General features: G+C 53.7%; 1 protein-coding gene across 1 annotated transcript; it reads left to right on the forward strand.

The window, feature by feature from the left end:
* The first annotated feature begins 508 nt into the window (after positions 1-508).
* On the forward strand, positions 509-17,922 carry SDC4 (syndecan 4). Its single transcript, XM_048046374.2, has 5 exons — positions 509-691; positions 13,921-14,062; positions 14,972-15,024; positions 15,272-15,455; positions 16,666-17,922. The coding sequence occupies exons 1-5, from the start codon at positions 626-628 to the stop codon at positions 16,815-16,817; spliced, it is 597 nt and encodes a 198-aa protein (XP_047902331.1). The 5' UTR covers positions 509-625; the 3' UTR covers positions 16,818-17,922.
* The last annotated feature ends 1,816 nt before the right edge of the window (positions 17,923-19,738 follow it).

Consider the following 19,738-nt stretch of genomic DNA (forward strand, 5'->3'; position numbering starts at 1 on the left):
CCTTTTCCATTTCCCTTCCCCTTTCTCCCCCTTTTTCCTTTTCCCCTTTCTCCCCCCCTTTTTTCCCTTCTCCCCTCCTTAATTTCCATTCCTCCCCCTCCCTTTTCTCTCCCTTTTTTCCTGCCCCTCCTTCATTTCCCTTTCTCCCCCCACTTCCTTTTCCCTTCCCCCCCTTTTCCTTTTCCCTTCCCCCCCCTTTCTCCCCCTTTTTCCTTTTCCCTTCCCCTTTCTCCCCTTTTTCCTTTTCCCCTCCCCCCCCTTTTTTCCCTTCTCCCCCCGTTCATTTCCATTCCTCCCCCTCCCTTTTCCTTTTCTCTCCCTTTTTTCCTCCCCCCCCCCTTCATTTCCCTTTCTCCCCCCCTTCTTTTTCCCTTTCTCCCCCCTTTTCCTTCCCCCTTCCCCCCCCAACCCCTCCGGGCTCCCCGTGCCCGACCCCCCCGCCGAGCCGCCCGTGCCCCCCCCCCCGCAGCGCCCCGCCCCGCGGGCTGCCCGGCCGCTATAAGCGGCGCGGCGCCGGGGAGCGCGCACAGCCTCGCCGCTCAGCTCAGCCGAGCCCAGCTCAGCCCAGCACAGCACAGCCCAGCTCAGCTCAGCCCAGCCCGGCTCAGCCCGGCCCGGCCTCGCCATGCCTCTGCCCCGCGTCGCCCTCCTCCTGCTCGGCCTCCTCCTGGCCTCCGCCGCCGCCGAGTCGGTGAGTGCCGGCCCCGCGGGGCTCCGCCGGGTGCCGTCCGCCTCCCTTCCCCGCTCAGCCTCTCCCCCTCGCCCTCCCCGAGCCGGGTCCGGCGCAGCCAGGGCAGCGGGGGGCTGCTGGGCGCGGGGCCGAGCCCCTGCACCCCTCTTTTATCGCCGGTGTCCGGTGGGTCGGGGGCGCGCAGCGCGCTGCGGTGTCCGGGCGCGCTGTCCTGCCTCGCCGGAGCGGGGTCGTGCCGGTTCCTCGGGGGGTCAGGACCTTCCTCGCCTCCAACGGGGGAGGGAAAGGGGGCCCGGCTGGTTTCGGAAGGGCGTAAATCCGACGAGGTGAAAGAGTTGGGATGCTTCGAGTCGGGCACGTGCGTGACCTCCCCGGCGAGGCGGAGGTTTGGGGATTCTGCCTCCCCGGTGTCTGGGTTTGGGTGCCCGTGACGCCTCGCTGGTGGTGCGGTCAGGGCAGGTTCCTCTGCTGGTCCGAGGGAGCTGCTGAGCCTGAGGTAACCGCGAGGATCTCAAAGCTAGGTTTGGTTATCCCCGTCGGGTATTTCAGACAGAAGGCTGTCGGTGCGGGCAGGTCAGCGCTGCTGTGCTGTGCTGTGCTCCCCGACAGGGGCAGGGGGCTGTGGGGTGGGAAACTCCCGCAGAGGGCGTCTGTAGAGCTTGGCTGCCCCGCTCTGCCCAGACCAGCAAGCCCAAATCCGCCCTAGCCTAGCGTCTCTCTCCCCGCTGTTAAGTTTGTGAATTGCTCGTCCGAGAAGTGGCCCGAGCCGGCGGGGCAGACCTTTGGGGCAGACAGCATCTGGAAGTTGCGCTGCCCATGTTTGGTATGAAATGCAACTGGGTGCCCCTGGGGAGCCGAGTGGACTGCAAGCATCGGATTTCTGCAAAGACGACGGCTTTCCAACAGATGGGTTCTGTAAACCCTTGCGCACAGCCTGTGCGGAGTGTTTGTCAGTGTCTTCCCAGCTACGTAAGGCAAGCCGTGCGCCTGAGCGGTAATACTAACCTACTACAGAGCCCTATCCAAACAAATCAGGCTACGGACTGCCGAGGAGGAGATGGGATGACACAGTATCTGGCAGAGCTCTGTGGGTGCTCCTCCCCTCATTTTTTTTTTTATTTTTTTATAGCCCTGCCAAAACGTGCAGGGCTGCACAGCGCGCGGCTCCCAGCTCCTCCGTGCGGGCGGGGTGAAGACAGGTAGCCGTTCCTTCACAAGACGGGGATTGTGTTTCTCGCGCTTATGTAAGAGCGCGGCTTTTGAGAGCGATTTGGTGCTCGAATATTTCCCCGAGCCTGTACAAACAAAAACGCCTTGGCTCCTTTCCCCTCTTCAGCGTGGACGGGATTTCTCCGCGTGAAGCAATCCGGGCTGTGTAAGAGGGTGGGGGATATTAGCGGGGTGCCGACGCGTGACGTCTGCGCCCGGGCTGGGGGTGGCTTGCGTTACACCCGCGGTGTGGCTTGGCGCGAGAGCACCGCCTCGTCCCCGTGCCCTGGGGAAGGTTGGGGCTGGAGCCTGCCGTCCCCCGGCGGTCCCCAGCCCTCTCCATCCAGTGCCGCAGGAAGCCAGGGCTGTGCGGGGCCAGTAAGGGGTTCCCACAGGAGGTGCTATAGGGGCTTGTGGCTGGGGACGGGCAGAAAGCCCCCGGTGTAGCTAAAATATGGGATCAGTGGAGTTGAGGAGGGGCAGCGTGGGACTGCAGAGCTCTGCCTGCACCTCTAGCACCTTGCTGGCCTCTGGCAGCACAGGCAGCAGGTATTCCTCGGCGTCAGAGGGATGTCTCTGCCTGCTGGAGGCTTGGGCTGCTCCTGGCTGTGACTGCCCCGAGCTCAGCAGGTCCTCAGCAGCGCTAACGGGCCGCGAGCTGGATGCAGCAGTCCTGCTTCGCTGCCCTGAAGTGAGCAGAGAGTTTCCCCCCAGCACCGTGCTGTGTTTGTGCATCCCCAGCAGTGCAGGCAAGCAGAAATCCATCCCCAAAGCTGAGGAGCCTTCGGGGAGAGGGGGGAGGCTTTGAGCTGTCCGTGGGCTCTGCCTGCTGGTTAGCAGCAGTCACGCTCGGAGGCTGCCTGATTGGCAAAGCTGGTGTCTTGCTGAGGATAGCCGTGTTAGGAAAGTAGTGCAGCGTTATTAATGTGAGAACTGGTTGGGCTCGTCCTGCTGCCATCGATCCCCGAGGCCTGTTCTTTCTGCTCTTTGCCCAGTTTCTCATCTGTCCCTCCCAATCACATCAAGACGCAGCGATCAGCGTCTTACTCTGCCTCCCGACTTGGCAAACCCAGGGGGCAGCTGAACGTCTGCAACAAATCCCGGCCTCCCTAAAACACCGAGCAGCAAGTCTGAGGAGATGTCCCTTGCTCCTGAAGGGGAGCCCGTGGCTTTGGGTACCCGACCCCAGAGCTGGCTGTCACGGTGCGGTGCCTGTAACGCGTGGGAAGCAGTGGCCTCTCCAGCACCTCGTACCCCGCCGAGCAAAGCGGGCACGGAGGGGTGCATGTGGGTGGGAGCAGTGACCCCGCAGAACTTGGGGTGCTGCTGCCCCTGCCCCACGTGCCTGCTGGCTCTCGTGCTGGGGAGATCTTTCTTAGGGTTCTGGTTTCCAAACAGTTTGCACAAGAGGCAGCTTGGGGCTGAACTTGGGACTTTCAGAGACCTGATGATACCAGAGGCTCGTTCATTCTAGGAAGTTAAGGCTGTTAGGCAACGGGATTGCTCTTTCCTGCCCCTCCTGCTGTTGTCTCCAAGGCCTTGGCACTTCAAGGTCCTGCAAACGCCTGTATGCAGTCCAACAACTGTGGAAATGTTTTTTCCTATGTCTTCACCTCTCCCCTCCTCTCCGAGCCTGTGTTAATGACTTTGCTGTTGCCTTGCGCTGCCTGGATGTTTGGGGTCAGGAGACCAGTCCCTGCTCTTCTCAAAATGCCTGAAGTGGAGCCTGACGTCCCCTTTGCCTTGGTGCTCTAGGTGGCTGTTGCCTTCCTGACACACTTGTCCTGCTTCCACCACGAGGCTGGAGGCTGCTTGCCTGGCTTCGAGCGATAATGGAGAGGAAGGAGGGAGTCCGGCTGGTTGCTCAGCATGCAAACTTCAGCACGGTTCCCGCAGCTATTTTTCCCTTACCTTCAGGCTGTTGCTGGTAAATACTCTGGAAACGTGCTGGCTCGCTGATCACAACTCCCCGGTCATCGCTTCAGCTAGACAACATGGAGCATCCATCCTCCAAAACACTTCTTTGCTCTTGAGTTAACATTTCACCTCTTTGGCTTGCTCTTAAATCCTTGCAGCTGCATTCGCTGCTCGGCACAGCTTGTTCCTTTATGCCCTACAACAACAGGAGGGTCCTGCTGCTTTCGCAGCCTCAAGCTGGAAGCTGCTGTAGCTGCAGCACTACAAAACTGGATGAACCCGGCACACGTTTGACCTCTGGGCTGCTGTTGTGGAGCGTGTGTGGCTGTTTGTTGAGACTGGGTGGAATGCAAACGCTTCAGATTAAGGATTCAAATGATTTGCACTAGAGTGAGACTCTTGTGAGGAGGCTCGGCTTGGTGGCTCCGAACAGACAGGGCAGCCTGGTTAAAGGGTTGTAACGAGCTCCTGCACGGAGGGGCTACAGGAACTCCTACGTTAATGAGCTGTTAGGGCTGCGCTTTTGGATTACGTGGGACTTTTTGTCTCTGAGCACGCACTCGGTTGCCCAGTAAAGGCTTCTGTCCGACCAGGTCTGCTGTGCGTGGCCGTCAGCCCCGCAGCAGCAGTCTGACTCAGGGTTTCTGGCACTCGCCTGGCGTAGCAGCTCCCCGAGACTGCTGTCACCATCTGAGTAACGGCTCTGCCCCCGGCCTTGCAGCCGTGACTCAGATGTGCTTGGCACCGCCTGCAGCCCCGGGTCTCTTCTTACGGGGGGAAGGAAAGGGGCAAATGCGGGGTCAGTGCTGATCCTCAGCAGGCTGTGCCCTAACCGCCGCCGCCGGTCTCATCCATCTCGGTTTGTGTCCGTGGTGGGTAAAAAGCTGCTGGTCCCTGCCGTCTCCTTGCCGCCAGTGGCAGAAGTTTATGAGAAAACTGCCTTGCCTCGAGCAGCTGCTAGCCTGCTCTGGCAGCTCCGGGGGTGCTGCCTCTTCAGGCAGATACTGCTGGAAACGAGAATTGCGCGGGGACAGAGGAAAAGCGCGGTGTTATCTGGAGCAATTGAAAGTGTTCATAGCAGGGCAAAGGAGTGGAAAGTCATAAAGGGGAGGCTAAATACCTAATCCTGAATCTGGAGAAAATGTCAGCGTAGGAGGGGGAAACACGCAAGACACAGCTAAGTCCCTCTCGATTTCTAAAGGTTGGCTGACTTCAAAAATACCCTTCTTGTAAAAGTCTTATTTTGTTTTGCTGGAAATATCTGCTCTTGTCAGTTTTATCCTCAAGTCCTTTGAGGCTGAGACTCTGCTCACAAAACATCAAGTGGCTCTTGTTAGACAAATAACTGGGATAACTTAAAAATCAAAGCAGTTAATTAAAACCTTGGTGAGACACTCCTTGGGGTGGGAAGGAGACTGCTAGGCACGTAGTCCTGTTACCCAAGCAGCTCGTGTTGTGTAGCAAAAACGAGGTTTCTTCTTGCTTAAACAAATTGCAATCTGTCGGTCAAAGCAAGTTGTGCCTTGGGAAGGATTTCTTTCTTTTCATGTTGCTGTGCCTTAGCTGCTGAGGGGGAAAAGGTGTCTCCGTCCCAGTGCAACTAAAACTGTGCTGCCTGTCTCTTCTAAAACCCCAAAGACAGCACCACGGCCGTTCCTTGTTTACCTTGCTGGGAGGCTAACCCTGCCTCCTGCCCTTTAGCTGCAGTTACAGTCAAACTGCAGCAATAAAAAGAGCTGTTAATGCACATTAATGCACTGGGAAAGTGCCTGCCTTGGACTTGCAGCAAAACAGTCCCAGGTGCGCAGCGGCCAGAAGTCTCGATGATCTCGGGTCTGGCTCTGCTCCTGATGGTGAGCACGCCTGGTGTGATGGGTGCTGCCACGCTGAGCTGGGCTCCCACGGCGCAGGGACGGATCCTGACCCGTGTGGCACAAGGAGGGCTGCTGAGCTTTTGGAGGCTGGTGTCCCTGTCTAAGAACAGAGCAGCTTCTAGCTATCCCCCCCTCAACTGGAAATACATATCATCCTTACTGATGTCAGGAGCTTTTGCTTGGAAGACTGTGTTCCCAGCGAGATAAATATTTATTGCAAGTCCACGGCGCGCGGTGGGGCCGACTCTGGAGCAGGAGTCTGTTTATGTGTGAGCTGTTCTTGGCGCTAATTCCAAGTTTCCTGAGGCTGAGTACGAGAGGCTGGTACCATGCCTTGGTTACTAAATGACTTGCTAGTCTGGCCCAGTGCAGGCTCTGCAGAGCCAAGGAAGGAGTGAGCAAAACAATAACTCGGTCCCTCTGCTCCTGGCTGCGGCAGCGAGGGCGCAGAGAAGTGGTCAGGGAGTGCTGGAAAACTGCTGCCAGCTTCCTGCCCTCTGCTCAGAGGGGGGAGGAGATCTGGCCTGGAGTCCGGAGCTCTGGGGGAAGGACAGGACTCTGTAACGCTGCTGCGTGGTCTGCAATAGCACACGCTGGGGCTGCTTGATGGTCCCAAGCCGGGGCAAGCTCTGCACATTCAAGAATACTTTAAAAAAAAACAAAAAAACAAAAACACACAACCAAAATCCCAGGCACTAGAAATTCCATCTTTACAGTGGTAGCTAGCTAGGGGAAAATCCCTGCTGTTGCATCTATTGTTTATATAAATTCTTACGTAGGTATAGTCTGATAGTGTAGTGGCACGAGTACTTCATCTTGAGTGCTTCCATACTGATAGCTTTCACTGGTAGCTTTGCCAAAAGCAAAGCTCTACATAGTGTAACTGCTGGCAGCGCTCAGCAGCCTGGGCTAAGCCTAAATCGTTGGGCTACTACTTCTGATTAGATTAAAATGGCTTGTGGGAAGGGAGGCTTTTGTAGGGCGCAGCACTGGGAATCTTGATCACACAAACAAGCTGCGATTAGCTGCCCGGCGAGCCGGCTAGGAAAGGCACCGTGCTTCTGAGCCTTTGAAGTTGGTGTCTGCCAGGCTTAATCTCGCTAACGCTCTGGCACGAGGGAGAATAAAGATCCTGAAAATGCACGTTGTGCGTTTCTTGCCAAGTGGAAATTCTGCTCGTGTGTGTGTTGGGAAATATCGGGGTATCGTCGTCTTCTAGGAAGGGCGAGGCGTGCCCTCACTGCCCTTGGGTGAGGGAGAAAGGTGATATGTGAAGTATTCCAAGCGTGAAGTAGCAGCATGAGAAGTCATCCCTGATGGACGAGCTGCCTTGCTGTGGCCTTTATATCCTTATTTATTTATCCCCCCCATCCCCAGGCAGAGATACAAGAGGAGCTTCCCGGGTTAGAGTAGACAACCCAGAGTGAGTCTTAACCCTCAAAACCGAATCCCCCTTCTGACCTTGAACAGATTTCTCCTACTTCTGAGCTAAGCCCTTGGTAGTGAAGTATCTGAACTACTTATGATAAGATTTGTAGCTAGCATTTAAGAAAAAAAAAAAACACAACAACCTTTGAACTCTGAATTCCTGTCCCTGACCGGGAGTACCTTTCAGGGGCTCGCCATGGCTCTGCTGTGGTTGTTTTCCTCCTCAAGTCACATGAGAGCTCCTGCTTTTCCCTCCTGCAGTTTTCCTCTGAACCTTATCTTTATTTGCTTCGGGGCAAGTGATTGACACGCAGCCATCTGCAACTGCCTGCTGAGCTTTATCTAGTCTAGCTGGAGGGGCAAGCAGTCATCTCCTCCCCACTCTGGTGCACGGAGCTGGGCGCTGAGTATTTACTTAGAGCACCTATTTTGCCACCGTTGCAGTAAACAGATCCCAGCATGTGCCTGTCTGGCAGAGGACGGGGATCTTCACGGCTTTGCTCTTGGTTGATAATCAGGCAAGAGCAGTTAAACCAGAATCCATTCCTGTGTAATCTATCCATCCTCCTCCTGTTTGCTGCTCCAGCACGGCCTGAAAGGCACAAGCGTGCAGCGTGGCCTAAAGAGAGCAGGCTGCGTGTCGGCAAACGCATGTCAGTTAAGAGGTAGCCGAGGTTTGCCTGGGTAAGTGCAGGGAAGCTTATTTTGAGCAAGCTCCCCAGTGCCTGCAGAGCCTGGGAGGGATTCACCCCCGCTGCAGCGGAGGGATCGCCCCGTGGGAGCGGGTCACACCGCCGAGCCCGGGATTACGGCGTCATTGTCACAGGGATTATGACTCCGCTGCCGCATGAGCCCCCAGGATTGCTGCTTGCTGCGACACGGCTTACAGGATCCCGGGGGGACGTGCAGGAGGGGGGTGACCCGCGCTGGGGCTGTGCTTAGCACTGGCCACGTGCTGCTGTACCTGCCCCCACGGAGCACGTGGCCCGCCGGATTCGAGCACACAGGACTGGTTTTGTGGCTGCAGGGAGACGGATACCTGCTTGGACAGGGACTGGGGATGCTTCCCGTAATACCTTGAGCGAGTGGCGCTCTGTCAGCCCCTGCGTTCCTCTTGTTCTGTCTTACTGAGCGAGTCGCTGCTCCTGGACTCTATTACCAAGCACAATTATGTATATGCATGTACATAAAAATATATATATAAAACCTTTTCTGAATGCACTGGCCTGTGCTTGTCTCTGATTTTCTCAGAGACGTTGTAGGCTCATCTTTGCAGCTCGCTGTGATGGGGTGCACGTGTAGGGTGACTTAGTGGGAAGATGGGCTGAGCCTGTGGGCCTGCTCCAGGACTGCTTAAAAAGAGTTGAGCGTAGGCACAGTGGTATTTAACTGCGTCTGTGAGCCTGGGGGTGAGCCTGTTGTGGAACAAAACGCACACGTGTGCCTCCGTGCCTTACCTTCTGTCCCTTGGCACAGAGGGCACTGCGGGCCGTGTGCGCTGTGCTACATGGGACAGCGTGACCAGAGGTAGATCGGTACCCTCCAGGCACGGGCACAAGGAGTTAGCACGAGTGCTGAAGGAGTTAGGTGCGACCTAGGTTGAAATAATGGTATTTGTTTTGCTCTCAGTACAGAAGTGATTGAAACTTCGGTTTTCCCTCCCTGGGGAGGGAGTCAAGGGTGGCTTGAGGGAAAGTGTAGGCCCTTCTCTTTCTGCTGCGGCAGGAGTTGGCTCTGCGGGAAGCTCCTGCCACTCCTAATAGCTTTACTTGTAAGGGCTGTAAGGTGGGAGGATAGAGCTGTCTTCGCCTGTCACCTCTCTACAGGCCTCCCTCCCGCGGGGGGCAGCTTTGCTGAGCTGACCCGCGCGGCTCCTCGCCCCCCCTGGTTTCAGAGGGCAGGCTTGGCCGTGCTGGGGCTGTGAGGCGAGCTCTGCTCCTCTGCGTGCTTTGCATGAGCTTAAAACCTTCCTGGTTCTGTCTCTGAGCTTCTGCAAGAGCGCGGTGGAAGTGAGCTGTATGGAAATCCCCCGACTCAGGCCGGGTGGTTTGCAGAGTTTTCGCCTCCCCGCACTGGGAAGGCCCCACCAGGCTTGGTGCTCTTTGGCCAAAAATGTGGGCAGCGCTGCGGGAAAGCCGGGTGGGCAGCAGCTCATGACAGCACGGGGCTGGGAAAGGGGTCTGTCTGTGTGATACTGCTCAGCTGGGGTTTCTGGATGGGGCAGGGGGCAATCGGAACAAACGCCCAAATCGGCACCCAGGAGAGTCCCGACAGCTTCACCCGAGCACCCGACAGCAAGGCACGCTATAGTGTCCAGCGAGCTCCTTAGTGACAGGGAATGGGAAAACTTTGCCTAGAGACTTCCCAAGAGCACATACATACCCCGATGTCCCTCCTTCTGTGGCTGTCTCCCCTCAGCACAGGAATTTTCCTTGGATCTGCTTGACTGGAGCCCCAGTCCTGACTGTGGCACATTCCTCAGTGCACCTGGGCTCACGTCATGGATTTATTTGGGGGTCTGAGACCCCGTCCTTCAACCCTGGTCACCGCAGTGAAACGAGGTGATCCATACAGCTGTCCATACAGAGCACCAAACAAAAGCTGCAGGAGCTACTTATGTTATCTGTCCCTGCAGGCTATAAAGAGTTAACAGATCTGCACCTCTGCCACTTCTGCCACCTCCCAGGCTGGCCCAGGTCCACCTGCTTTTGTCTAGGAAGGGTTGACTTTCACCTTGCTCCTGTTTACTCCTAGACTTGTGTACACAGTGCTGGGAAGGGAGACGCACAGAGCTCAGCTCCCCATTACGGAGTCGTAAAAGGAGATAAAGAGCGCCCTGCACTTCAGGTGCCGGAGTCTCTGCAGGCCTGACTCCTCTGCTGCTCGCTGGCTACAGCCTTCGAAAGAAGCCTTTAGCGAACTTTGGCGTGGTTGATCGGAGGCAGTGGCCACAAAAGCAAATCCCATGTCTGAAAAGCTTTGTCCCTTCTCCAGAACATAATTTGTTTTTCTTTCTGATGGGGTTTGCAAAAGCTGCGGTGAGGATGTGTGGGCTGGGGTAGGTGAGCTGCCTGGGTCTGGTATTTCCCAGAACTAGCCAGCAGCTGGGGAAACTCGCACGTCGGCCAGGCCCTTTGCTCGCTGCCTTGGTGAATAGATGCTCCTGCTCTCAGAAGAGCCTGGCGATACACTGGGCCCGGGAGCGTGGGATGGAGTGGGGTGGGCTGGGGCTGGGGCTGAGGCAGCCTGCGCCCTGCTCGGGGTGCTGGCTGTGACTCCTGTGCTGTAGGGCAGGAGCAGGGCAAGCCGTGTCCAGCCTCACCCACAGCCTGTCTGGGGCTCACGTGAGACCTCTGTGCCCAGCTTTTCCAGGAATGGCGCTCATAGCTCACGTGCCTGACGTGCTGCTTGTCCAGCAGGGAATAGGCTCTTAATTTTTGCCACTGGCAGGCAGGGAAAGCTTCTGTTCCATCCCCGGCACACTGGTTAATCCCCCTCGGTGCTTGCTGGGGATCAAAGCTGCTTAGCATGAGGAAGAGATCCTGGAAGCAGCAGAAATGGTAGTTTTCTGTGCAGACCTCTCCTGGAAAGGAGCATATTAATAGCAGGGCTCGACTTCAGCTGCCAGGGCAAGGTGGGGTGGCGCAGCCGTCCAGTCTGCCTCTCCCAGCAAGTCCCTGGCCCGGCTCCAGTGTGGGATAACAGGTGGCAGAAAGCAGGCTCTGAGCAGCGGGTACCCTCCTCCAGCTGGCAGTTGTGGAGGGTGTTAAGCTGGACGTGGCCAGAGACGACTTGGCAAGGGCTGCCTGGTGCTGTGCTGCTGTCTCGTAGCTTTTTCCTCTTGGCCGTGGCCTGCCAGCGCAGAGGGAGCAGCGGCACCTGCCTGTGGTGTCTCTCAGCCTGCTGTCATGGCTGCGGCAAGGACTGAGCCTTCCTTGGGATGAGCAGTTCTGCAGGGAGCTGTTTGTGGCACTCAGGAAGCCCTGAGCCTTTGCTTTTAAGCCTGGGAAAGTGCCCTCTCACAGGTGTGCATGTTAGGAATGTGCCTGCTGCAGACCTGCCCTGAGAGCAGGGCACTCGGCTGTTAACTCTTCCCAGCCGGAGCGCTCCCGGCTGCCCAGGGCCCAGCTCCTGGAAGGAGCCTGCTCCCTGGGAGAGCGTGTCCTGGAACCTAGAGGGCAGACATGGAGATGCCCGGCAGCCCTCTAACTTCCCTGTGCTTCAGGGAGAAGCTGGCAGATGAATCTGTTAAAAAACAAGCCTTGCTGCCCACAAGAAAAGCTTTCTGCAAGGCTCGAGGAGCTCTCCTGGCTTCCAGGAATTTCCCTGTCCTTGCTCAAGAGGATGATGAAGAGTGAGTTCAGGGAACGCTCCCATATAATCTTATTTACGCTTGTGAGTCAGTAATTTCCTTGTTATGTCCTCTGGCTTGTAAACACTGTCTGTCCTGATGTAAATAGGGCTTTCTGATAGCCGAACCTGGTGCGTTCCACAGTATGTACTAATCGCTGTGGCTGGCTGCCATGGCGCTGCTCATGCCTGGGCTGATCTGATAAGGCCAGCCTGCTGTCCAGCCACTCGGTGGCCCAAAGGCGGCTTTCCTTCAGCCTCCCTCGCTGGGACATTCGCTGGCCGTGAGTCATGACAGCGTGCAGCATGAGCTGGCACGGGTGCGGCACGGCGCTCCTGCCAGCATCGGTCTGCCCCGGCTTGGCAGCCCGCTTGTAGGGATCGCAGCAAGTGCGCTGCCCGGCCCCGCTGTCCTGGCGTGGGCAGACTGGAACCGACCCTTCCCGCGCCTCCATGGAGTCGCCGTGAGCTGTAGTGGGAGCAGCGACCGCCTGCTGGCAGCGGTTCCCATCGCAGGTCTGGCTTTGGCTGGGTTTCACATATCTCAAAATGAATTTGCCCTGGAGTGAGTGATGCGTAATGTTAGGAACGCCTGGTTCCAGGAGGCAAGGGGATTTCTTCCCAGCTGTCCTTCCTCCCCAGCCCCCTTCCCATTGCTCCGTGCCAGCTCGGACGGAGAGGAGACGGGTCTGGGAGGAGAGCTGGCCCCAGCGCTCCGTGCCCCGCGGCTATTCATTTGCTTATCCTCCAGCAGAGTTGCAGGGGAAACCAGAGATGCCTCAATAAGCTAATGAAAAGCACATCAAGTAGCCGCTGCTCCTCATGCAAAATGAGAAGCATCTTGCTCTGACCACAAGGCATTGTTTGTGGCAAAACCAGTACCCTAATGGTAGGGAAATCTGGGCGGCGAGCAGGGCCGAGAGGAAGCTGACTCATGGCTTATGACGGGTTGTGAGCATTCACCTGTAGGATCAGAGGTGGGGATAACTCGTCAGGCTGTGTCACTGCGGGGCTGCAGGAAGGGTCGCACCTGGGCTACCAGGGGAGCTGATGGGAGCCACTGGAGGCGCAGAGCCCGCTGCCCCGTGCTCGCTGCTATCCTGATAAAGCAGCCGGGCTTGGGTGGTGAGACCCAGGGCTAATTGCTCCATGGGTCTCTGCTCTTCTCCCCCCAGTAATGCCATAGTTACTCATGATAAACTTGCATGATAAGAAGAGCCCTCAGATGCGCAGGGCTGTGGACTAAAAGCATGTGTTCTGCTGCAGCTATTTACAAAGACACTCCTGGGTAGATAAACCTTCAGGACTTAAACCACGGTGATGCCCAGGAAGCGTGCATCCAGTATTTCTACGGGGACAGCATGAAAAAATGTGACAGCCTAGCTCCCAGCTATGAGACCCGTCCATCTGCGTCGCGCTCCTTGCCCTGGGGGAAGGGGTGAAGTCCCCCACCACGCCAATGACTTCATGGCTGTGGAATCAGAGGCAGGGAGCGCTGGAATCTGCGGGCTGCTGTTGGGCAACTGCGAGCTGCCTCCGCGGCACCCTCACCTGGCCCCAGGCTGCTGGGAGAGCTCCGAGGCTTCTGGGGGAATTGCACAACCTCGGTGAGGGCAGGAGGTTTGCGCTTGTGGCTCCGGCAAGGTCCAAGTGCAAATGAGCTCTGGTGTAGAAATTGCCACTGTGGCCACGCAGCTGATTCCCTGCGAGGCTCTCCCGGCCTAGCTGCTGTGCAGGCTGGGCAGCCTGCCCTTCTGCGCTGCTGTTCTGCTCCCGAACGTCTGCAGCCGCAGTTGCCAAACCTTGGGATCCTGGGCTTCATTTTATAGACTTGTTTGTTTACGTGTGATTAAATAGGTGAGACGGGGAAGCTCTTCCTTCAGGCGAGTTACTGCTGATAGCGAATGCTCTTGAACATCGCAGCATTGCACTTCAGATCAGCTGAACTGACAGATCAGTTTTTAACCCTTGGGTAATAAAATAGATTTGGTCTCAGTGCAAGAAGCAATGAGCTGCCTTGATGTGAAGCTTCTGTGCTGTGCAAAAAAAAAGCCTGATGTATAGGTGCCAGGCTTTCTCTGAGAATAGCAAGTTCCTCCAAATGCCCCTTTCTGACAAACTGAAGGCATTGTCTTTCCCCACGTGCTCTTGCTCTGAACTCCTGACCAAGATTGTGTTGTGTTATTTTCACCCTGTGGTTGTTTGGTGAACCTCCTGAATGCGCAGTTCTCAGGAAATTCCCATCCCAGACTGGCTCTCACTTCTGTTCTGAGAAATTCTAGGGGAATTCAGCTATTGCCAGGCCAATGAAGATAATGCTCTTGGTGGAGAGGAAGTTCAGCATTTAATGTTCTTGTGATGGAATTGTTGTGTTCAGCCCTGAACTGCCCTTTTGAAAAACCCTTCAGAGTAGTTGCCTGAGACTTAACACTTCTCTTCCCCTGTCTTAAGGTGAGAGAAACCGAGACCATGGATGCACGATGGCTCGACTACCCTGGTTCTGGAGACCTGCCAGATGATGAAGACATTGGCAAATTCAAACCTCCCTCAACTTCTGATGGGTTAGATATAGATGAGACGTCTGGTTCTGGAGGTAAGCAGGGAAGGGGGCGAATGGATCTCCCTCGGCTGATACTGAAATTCTTCCTAGTGCCAGCAATCATGAATGATGGGCTAAGGGTACAGCTCGAGCTCCAGGGGGAACTGCAGAGTGTCAGGTGAAGATGAGAAAGCCGTGCGGACTGTAGGCACTCAGAGATGAGAACAGTGAAAGTGGTTGTACCATGATGTTGAATCACTCTGGCTAGACTCCATCTGTCCTCCCTAACTTGCCTTACTGCAAGCAAAAAGGCATCGTGCTAGCTGGGTCTCTGTCCCACTGAACTCCAAAGAACTTCTGGCAGATTTTTTTTTTTAATTCTAATCTTGAGGTAGTGTTAAAGGGCTTAAAGTTTGGTGTCTTAGCTGAGGCCAAACAAGGTGAAGGACTAACTGATGTTGAAGTGAACTCTCTGTGACATGCAAAGCTCCCTGCCCAAACCAGTTTCAGCAGCTCCTTGTCCCCTTTATGTGAACACTTGTTCTCTAAATGGAAAAGAACAAGTACTGAAATCAGTACCTGACATGTTTGGGCAGATCTGGTGACTAGAGGGTTAGCAAACTATCCTTTAGGGGTGGGTGGTGAGAGCTTTGCCCTCCCTTGGCATTAGTTTAGCAAGCTATGGCAGACCTGCTTTGCGGAGCGACTCCTGATAATCTGCAGCAGGGGCCAATGGATGCAGCTGAAGATCCCTCCCATGCAAGAGGTGTTGGTCTGGAGATTACATCTCATGGTCTTGTGCAATCGAAGCCACGAAGTGGTGAATGTACGAGTAGATAAGAGGGAACGGTATTCAGGAGAGCAAGAGTGCTATTTAGACTGAAGTTGCTGAAGTGTCCGAATTGTGGAAAACCAGCCTGTAATTAGAGGAAAACTTAGCGTCCTCTTCTTTCCCCCCTGCAGACTACCCAGATTCTGAAGGTGCTATATATCCGACCACCATGGATACTCCTCTGGTAGGTATTGCCTTTGCATGTATATTTTTTTAAACAACGTGTAGCTACTCTGGCCCATCTCTGAAGCTTTCTGAATACCCTTCCCCCTGCAAGACGTGGCAGTGAGAGGAATCTACCTGCATGAGCAGGAACAGCATGCTTGCAATGCACTAAGCAAACTTTCCTTTCCCTGCACACCCTCCTACTTTCAATTGTAGGTAGGCTGGGTGCTGCTTACTGACGGGTGTGGTTTGTCTATTCTCTGTAGATATCTGACAACTATATCCCTGGAGATATGGAGAGAAAGATAGAAGGTGAGAAGAAAAACACGATGCTGGACAATGAAATCATTCCAGACAAAGCTTTACCTGTTGAAGAGAACCTGTCCAACAAGATCTCCATGGCAAGCACAGCCAACAGCAGCATCTTTGAAAGAACAGAAGTTCTTACAGGTAATAGTCCACATTGTTCTTAAACTTTAATGACAAATTATTAATATTGTACATCAAAATGGCTTGTATTGTTCTCTGAGGAGCAGTTCCCTGCATTACCTTTGTGCCTGCCTCTACCAGATCACTTCTGCCTTCTAGTCCTTACATGGCAGGAGAGCCTAGGGCTTGCCTTGCTGGGGGTAAATTGCTTGTTTTTGAGCGTGTCACCTGACTGCTGGCTTAAACAAGTGCCACACAAGTCATGTGGTAGCTGCTCTGCACCTGCCTTCCTCAGCCAGAGGCATATCTAGCCATAAATCAGCAATGTCATAAACTTCTAAATCGAATGCAGGCATTTTCCTTCTAACCTCTGCCCAAGGCCTGCTTTTCCTGAGCCTTGCCAGGAACCCAACAACTCCTCTAGGGGGTTTGAGCACCTAGTCAGCTGTTACAAATCTAAGCGGCTCTGTCTAGAGCAGAACCAAGCAGCTGGCTCCCCCTCAGCATGTGGGACAGATCTATATCAAGGCAAACTTCATCCAGCACTTAGCTTGATGTCCGAGTACAGACCTCAGCGCGTTGTGCCCACGTGCAGCCATCCTTCCACGTGGAGGAGGGACGGGAGACTGGATTGCAAAGCCACCTAACAAAGTAGCTGAATTAGTGCAGTGAGAAGGTGTCACAGCAAAAGATAAACTTGATTGAAGTCTTACGGCCACCCTTGGTGTGAGGAGAGGGAAAAATCTTCTGGGTGTGTGTGGGGAGTTGTTGCTGTTTAATTGAAATACTCAGTTATGTGTGCTCACGCATAAATGTGAGTATATATAAACAATAAAGCATGCAATCAAAGCTGTACCATTTTCCTGGAGTTGATACTGTGGGTTGTGGGAGGGCTCTCTTGGAGACTAAGAAAAAAGGGAACCGTACCAAAGCAGGGAGGTTGTCTTTTTGATGAAAGTTCCTTCTTGCACTTAACTGGAAGATTAGCACAACTGGTTAATGTGGAGCATGTGATTATTCTATGGTTGGATGAAAATCAGTTTGTGGCTTTTTCCAGTAACATCTGCTGTTGCTGAAAATGTCAGTACATATGGTGATAGGCACATGGGCAGAACTGATTCCGGAGGCAGTTCTGGGAACTTGTACTTATGAAGCAGATCTCAAAATTTAGCTGACAGTTTGGACTTGTCCAGGAGTTTAGACTTAATTCCATGTTTATTTTTTTCCCCAGCCCTCATTGCAGGAGGGGCAGTTGGCCTCCTGTTTGCTGTCTTCCTGATCCTTCTCTTAGTCTATCGCATGAAGAAAAAGGACGAAGGCAGTTACGACCTTGGAAAGAAACCGATCTACAAGAAAGCCCCTACAAACGAGTTCTACGCTTAAAGCTCAGCAGCACTTTGTGCCCATCAAGGGACAAATGGACTGTATGGAAACACTGTGCCCTCCAAGGAGACGTGCTGAACAAATGTTCTTTTTGGATTGAATTTCAAAGTGACTTTGAGGGGGAAAAATTTCTATATGACCCTTTCCACCCCACTCAGCTAACAAGGGCCCAATGAAATACAAAGAGTCTGAAAAAACAAAACAACAAACCTCAGTGTACTTTATCTAAAGCTAGTATAAAAAAAAAAGCCAAACTTTCTGCTTGTTTTTATAGAGGGTATGTAAACATAAAACAGACTGTATGGAAGTAAACACTATGTGTTTGCATCCAGTGTGTGGTGTTCAGATTGGCTGCTTCTACAGAAGATGACTTTTTTTTATTAACCTTGCTAACAGACATCTTGCAGCAGGCTGTTGATGTGAAGCATTTTTGTGGAGAACTATTTATGAATCTCTTACACTACAGATAATGTTGCCTTATCGGGGAGTAAAAGGCCCATAGGGCTCAAAATCCATGAATGCCATAAAGGGCCTATGGGAATGTCTTCCCCTGGAGACTTCTGTCTCTTCCTGCTGGCCCCAGGCAAGGGTCGTTAGTCCATGAAATCAGGACAGCCCTGTTTCTCTTGGCTATGGTGACACCCTTTCCTTGCCTTTACTCTCTTACCTTTTTTTTTTAGGATTGCCTGTAGGGTTTTTATAACAAAATTTTAAAGAAAATAGACTAATGTTTATATAAAGTTTGTAGAAATTGTTTTTGAAATAAAAAAAAAAATCTACTTTTTTAATTTCCTCAGATTTATTTTTTCAATCCCTTTGTGTTTCCTTTGGCTGGGCATTTCTCTAGAGATGTTTTGTATGATTCATATTCTGAACTGCAGCAGGGTTAGCTACAGTGTGTTACAGATTTCTTTTTAGTTCTATAGCAGCTACTGGAGAGGGTAAAGATATTTATGGTTTTCTTGTAACTTAGGTTTTGATTTTTTTTTTTTTAAACTTTTAAAAATAGAATTATTTATAGTTTCTGAAATGGCTGCTCTTCTCTTCTGGTAACTTTTATCCTTTTTATGTAAAACGCTAATATAATGAGTCTCTGTGAAAACTATTTAAGCTTTATTCTGTGAATTTTAATTATGAATTCAAGGCAATAACTTCTAGAATTAATCTGTATGCAAAATTGGATTCATTATATATGATTGAAGTAGGGAAAAGATGAGAGTATTTCTAGTCTGTAATATATTATAATCAGTCCTATAGAGCTATATATTATATTTTACTGAGAAATACACAGTTCAGAGTGAAAAGGCTGGAGTCAATTCTTCAGCAGCCTCGCTGTGAGCCTGGGTCTAGTTTGTACTGCTCTTTGTCCAGTGTCTGCTCTAGAGTGCAGGTGGGCTGGTGAAGGCAGCTGGGGGGCTAGTAGCCATGCCCAGGGCTGTGCCACCCCATCCCTGCTGCGCCCGGGGGCTGGCAGCATTAGGGGATGTCAGGCTGGATCCTCTAAGGTGCAGCTGAGGTCCCCATCTCCGTTCTGGGGTTGCTCTTTGATGCAGGCATTGAGAGCTTACAGTACAGGGAAAATAATTTGATTTTTGGTGCATGTCTGTGCTGCGGAGCCCCGGTGGTCCTGGGCCAAGCACTGACCTCCTGCAGAAGGCTGCCTCTGGTCGCCACAGAGCCACAGGTGGCTCGCTCTGACCTCCTGTGGTGGTCCTCTGTAACGTGTTGTGTACATAGCTCCTACCTCTTCTGAGTCACGCCAGGCCCCTAGAGCAACGGGTGGCTGCAGGTCCCAGGTCTCCGATGGAGGAGGGCGGTGCAGGAGCACTCCGTGCAGGTCCTGTCCTGTTGCAGCTGTCTGAACCTGCTCTGGCTCAAGGCACCTTCGCTGTGGGGTCCTCAAACTGAGCAACAGGGTTGGCAGCCCAGAACCAGACTGTTGTGAATATTTTTTAGGAATCTCACCAGCTTCTCAAGCCTCCTTACAGGGACTTTGTTGTAGGCCTGAGGCCAAATCTGTAGAGGCAATAGCACAAAGAAATTTGGCTTCAGCTGGTGGCAGCCGCTTCTCGGTGCGGGACCGGTGCAGCGGGGCAGAGGGGGTGATGCACTGAGATGTGAGGGCGAGAGGACTTCCCCGAGGCTTCTCCTCCAGGCTGGCTCCCTTGGTCCCAGTACGTGTGTGTTCTTGGAAACTGCAGGCTCTGGGGTTGCTCTAAGAGCCAGGCACAGCTCATTGTAGACTGGGAAGGAGGGGGAGGACACGCAGTGCCTATGGGCAGCACTACGGGGAGGGCAGGAGAGGTGTCTGCTCCGCTGGGTACTTGGATTCTCTTGTCTAATTGCTCTTGGATTTTCCACTGTTACGTTTTTGTTTTTATTTTCCCCTCAAATAAACTGGTACTTTATAAAATTGGCTTTTTGGACTGTTTCTGATCCAGCATTACTTTTGGGAACTGGATAGCAGGGACCTCGTGTTTGTGTAACTGCTTGGTTTACCGAAGGGAGGGCGTGCGGGGAGCCGGCCCGGTGGTGGCCTGCAGCTCACAGGGGCTTTGTCAGCTGCCCCCGTGCCCTCTGCAGCGTCTGACCCCCAAGGGACTCCTGTAGGACCAGCACGTCTGGCTTGCTGGAGCTCCCCGGTACTGAAGCTTTTCCAGGCAGGCAAAGCACACCTAGCATGGCATGGGGTGGTGAGTCTGTCCCCTCTGATGTCCTGTTTCTGTGATGGGACTTGGAGGGTTGTAGCCAGAAGGGCCAGAGGGAGGTAAAGGCAGGCTTGGGCCTGTCCCCTGGTGACAGCAGGACGTGCCCATGCCCGCAGGTGTAGAGCAAGGTGCACAGAGCCTCGCCTGACCAAGTTTGAAGCCAGCTCTGGTTGAGTGACGTGGGCCTTGAGGTGGGAGCAGGGCTGCTCCAGC

This window comes from Anser cygnoides, chromosome 16 (genome assembly GCF_040182565.1).
Source record: "Anser cygnoides isolate HZ-2024a breed goose chromosome 16, Taihu_goose_T2T_genome, whole genome shotgun sequence".
NCBI classification, from domain to species: domain Eukaryota; kingdom Metazoa; phylum Chordata; class Aves; order Anseriformes; family Anatidae; genus Anser; species Anser cygnoides.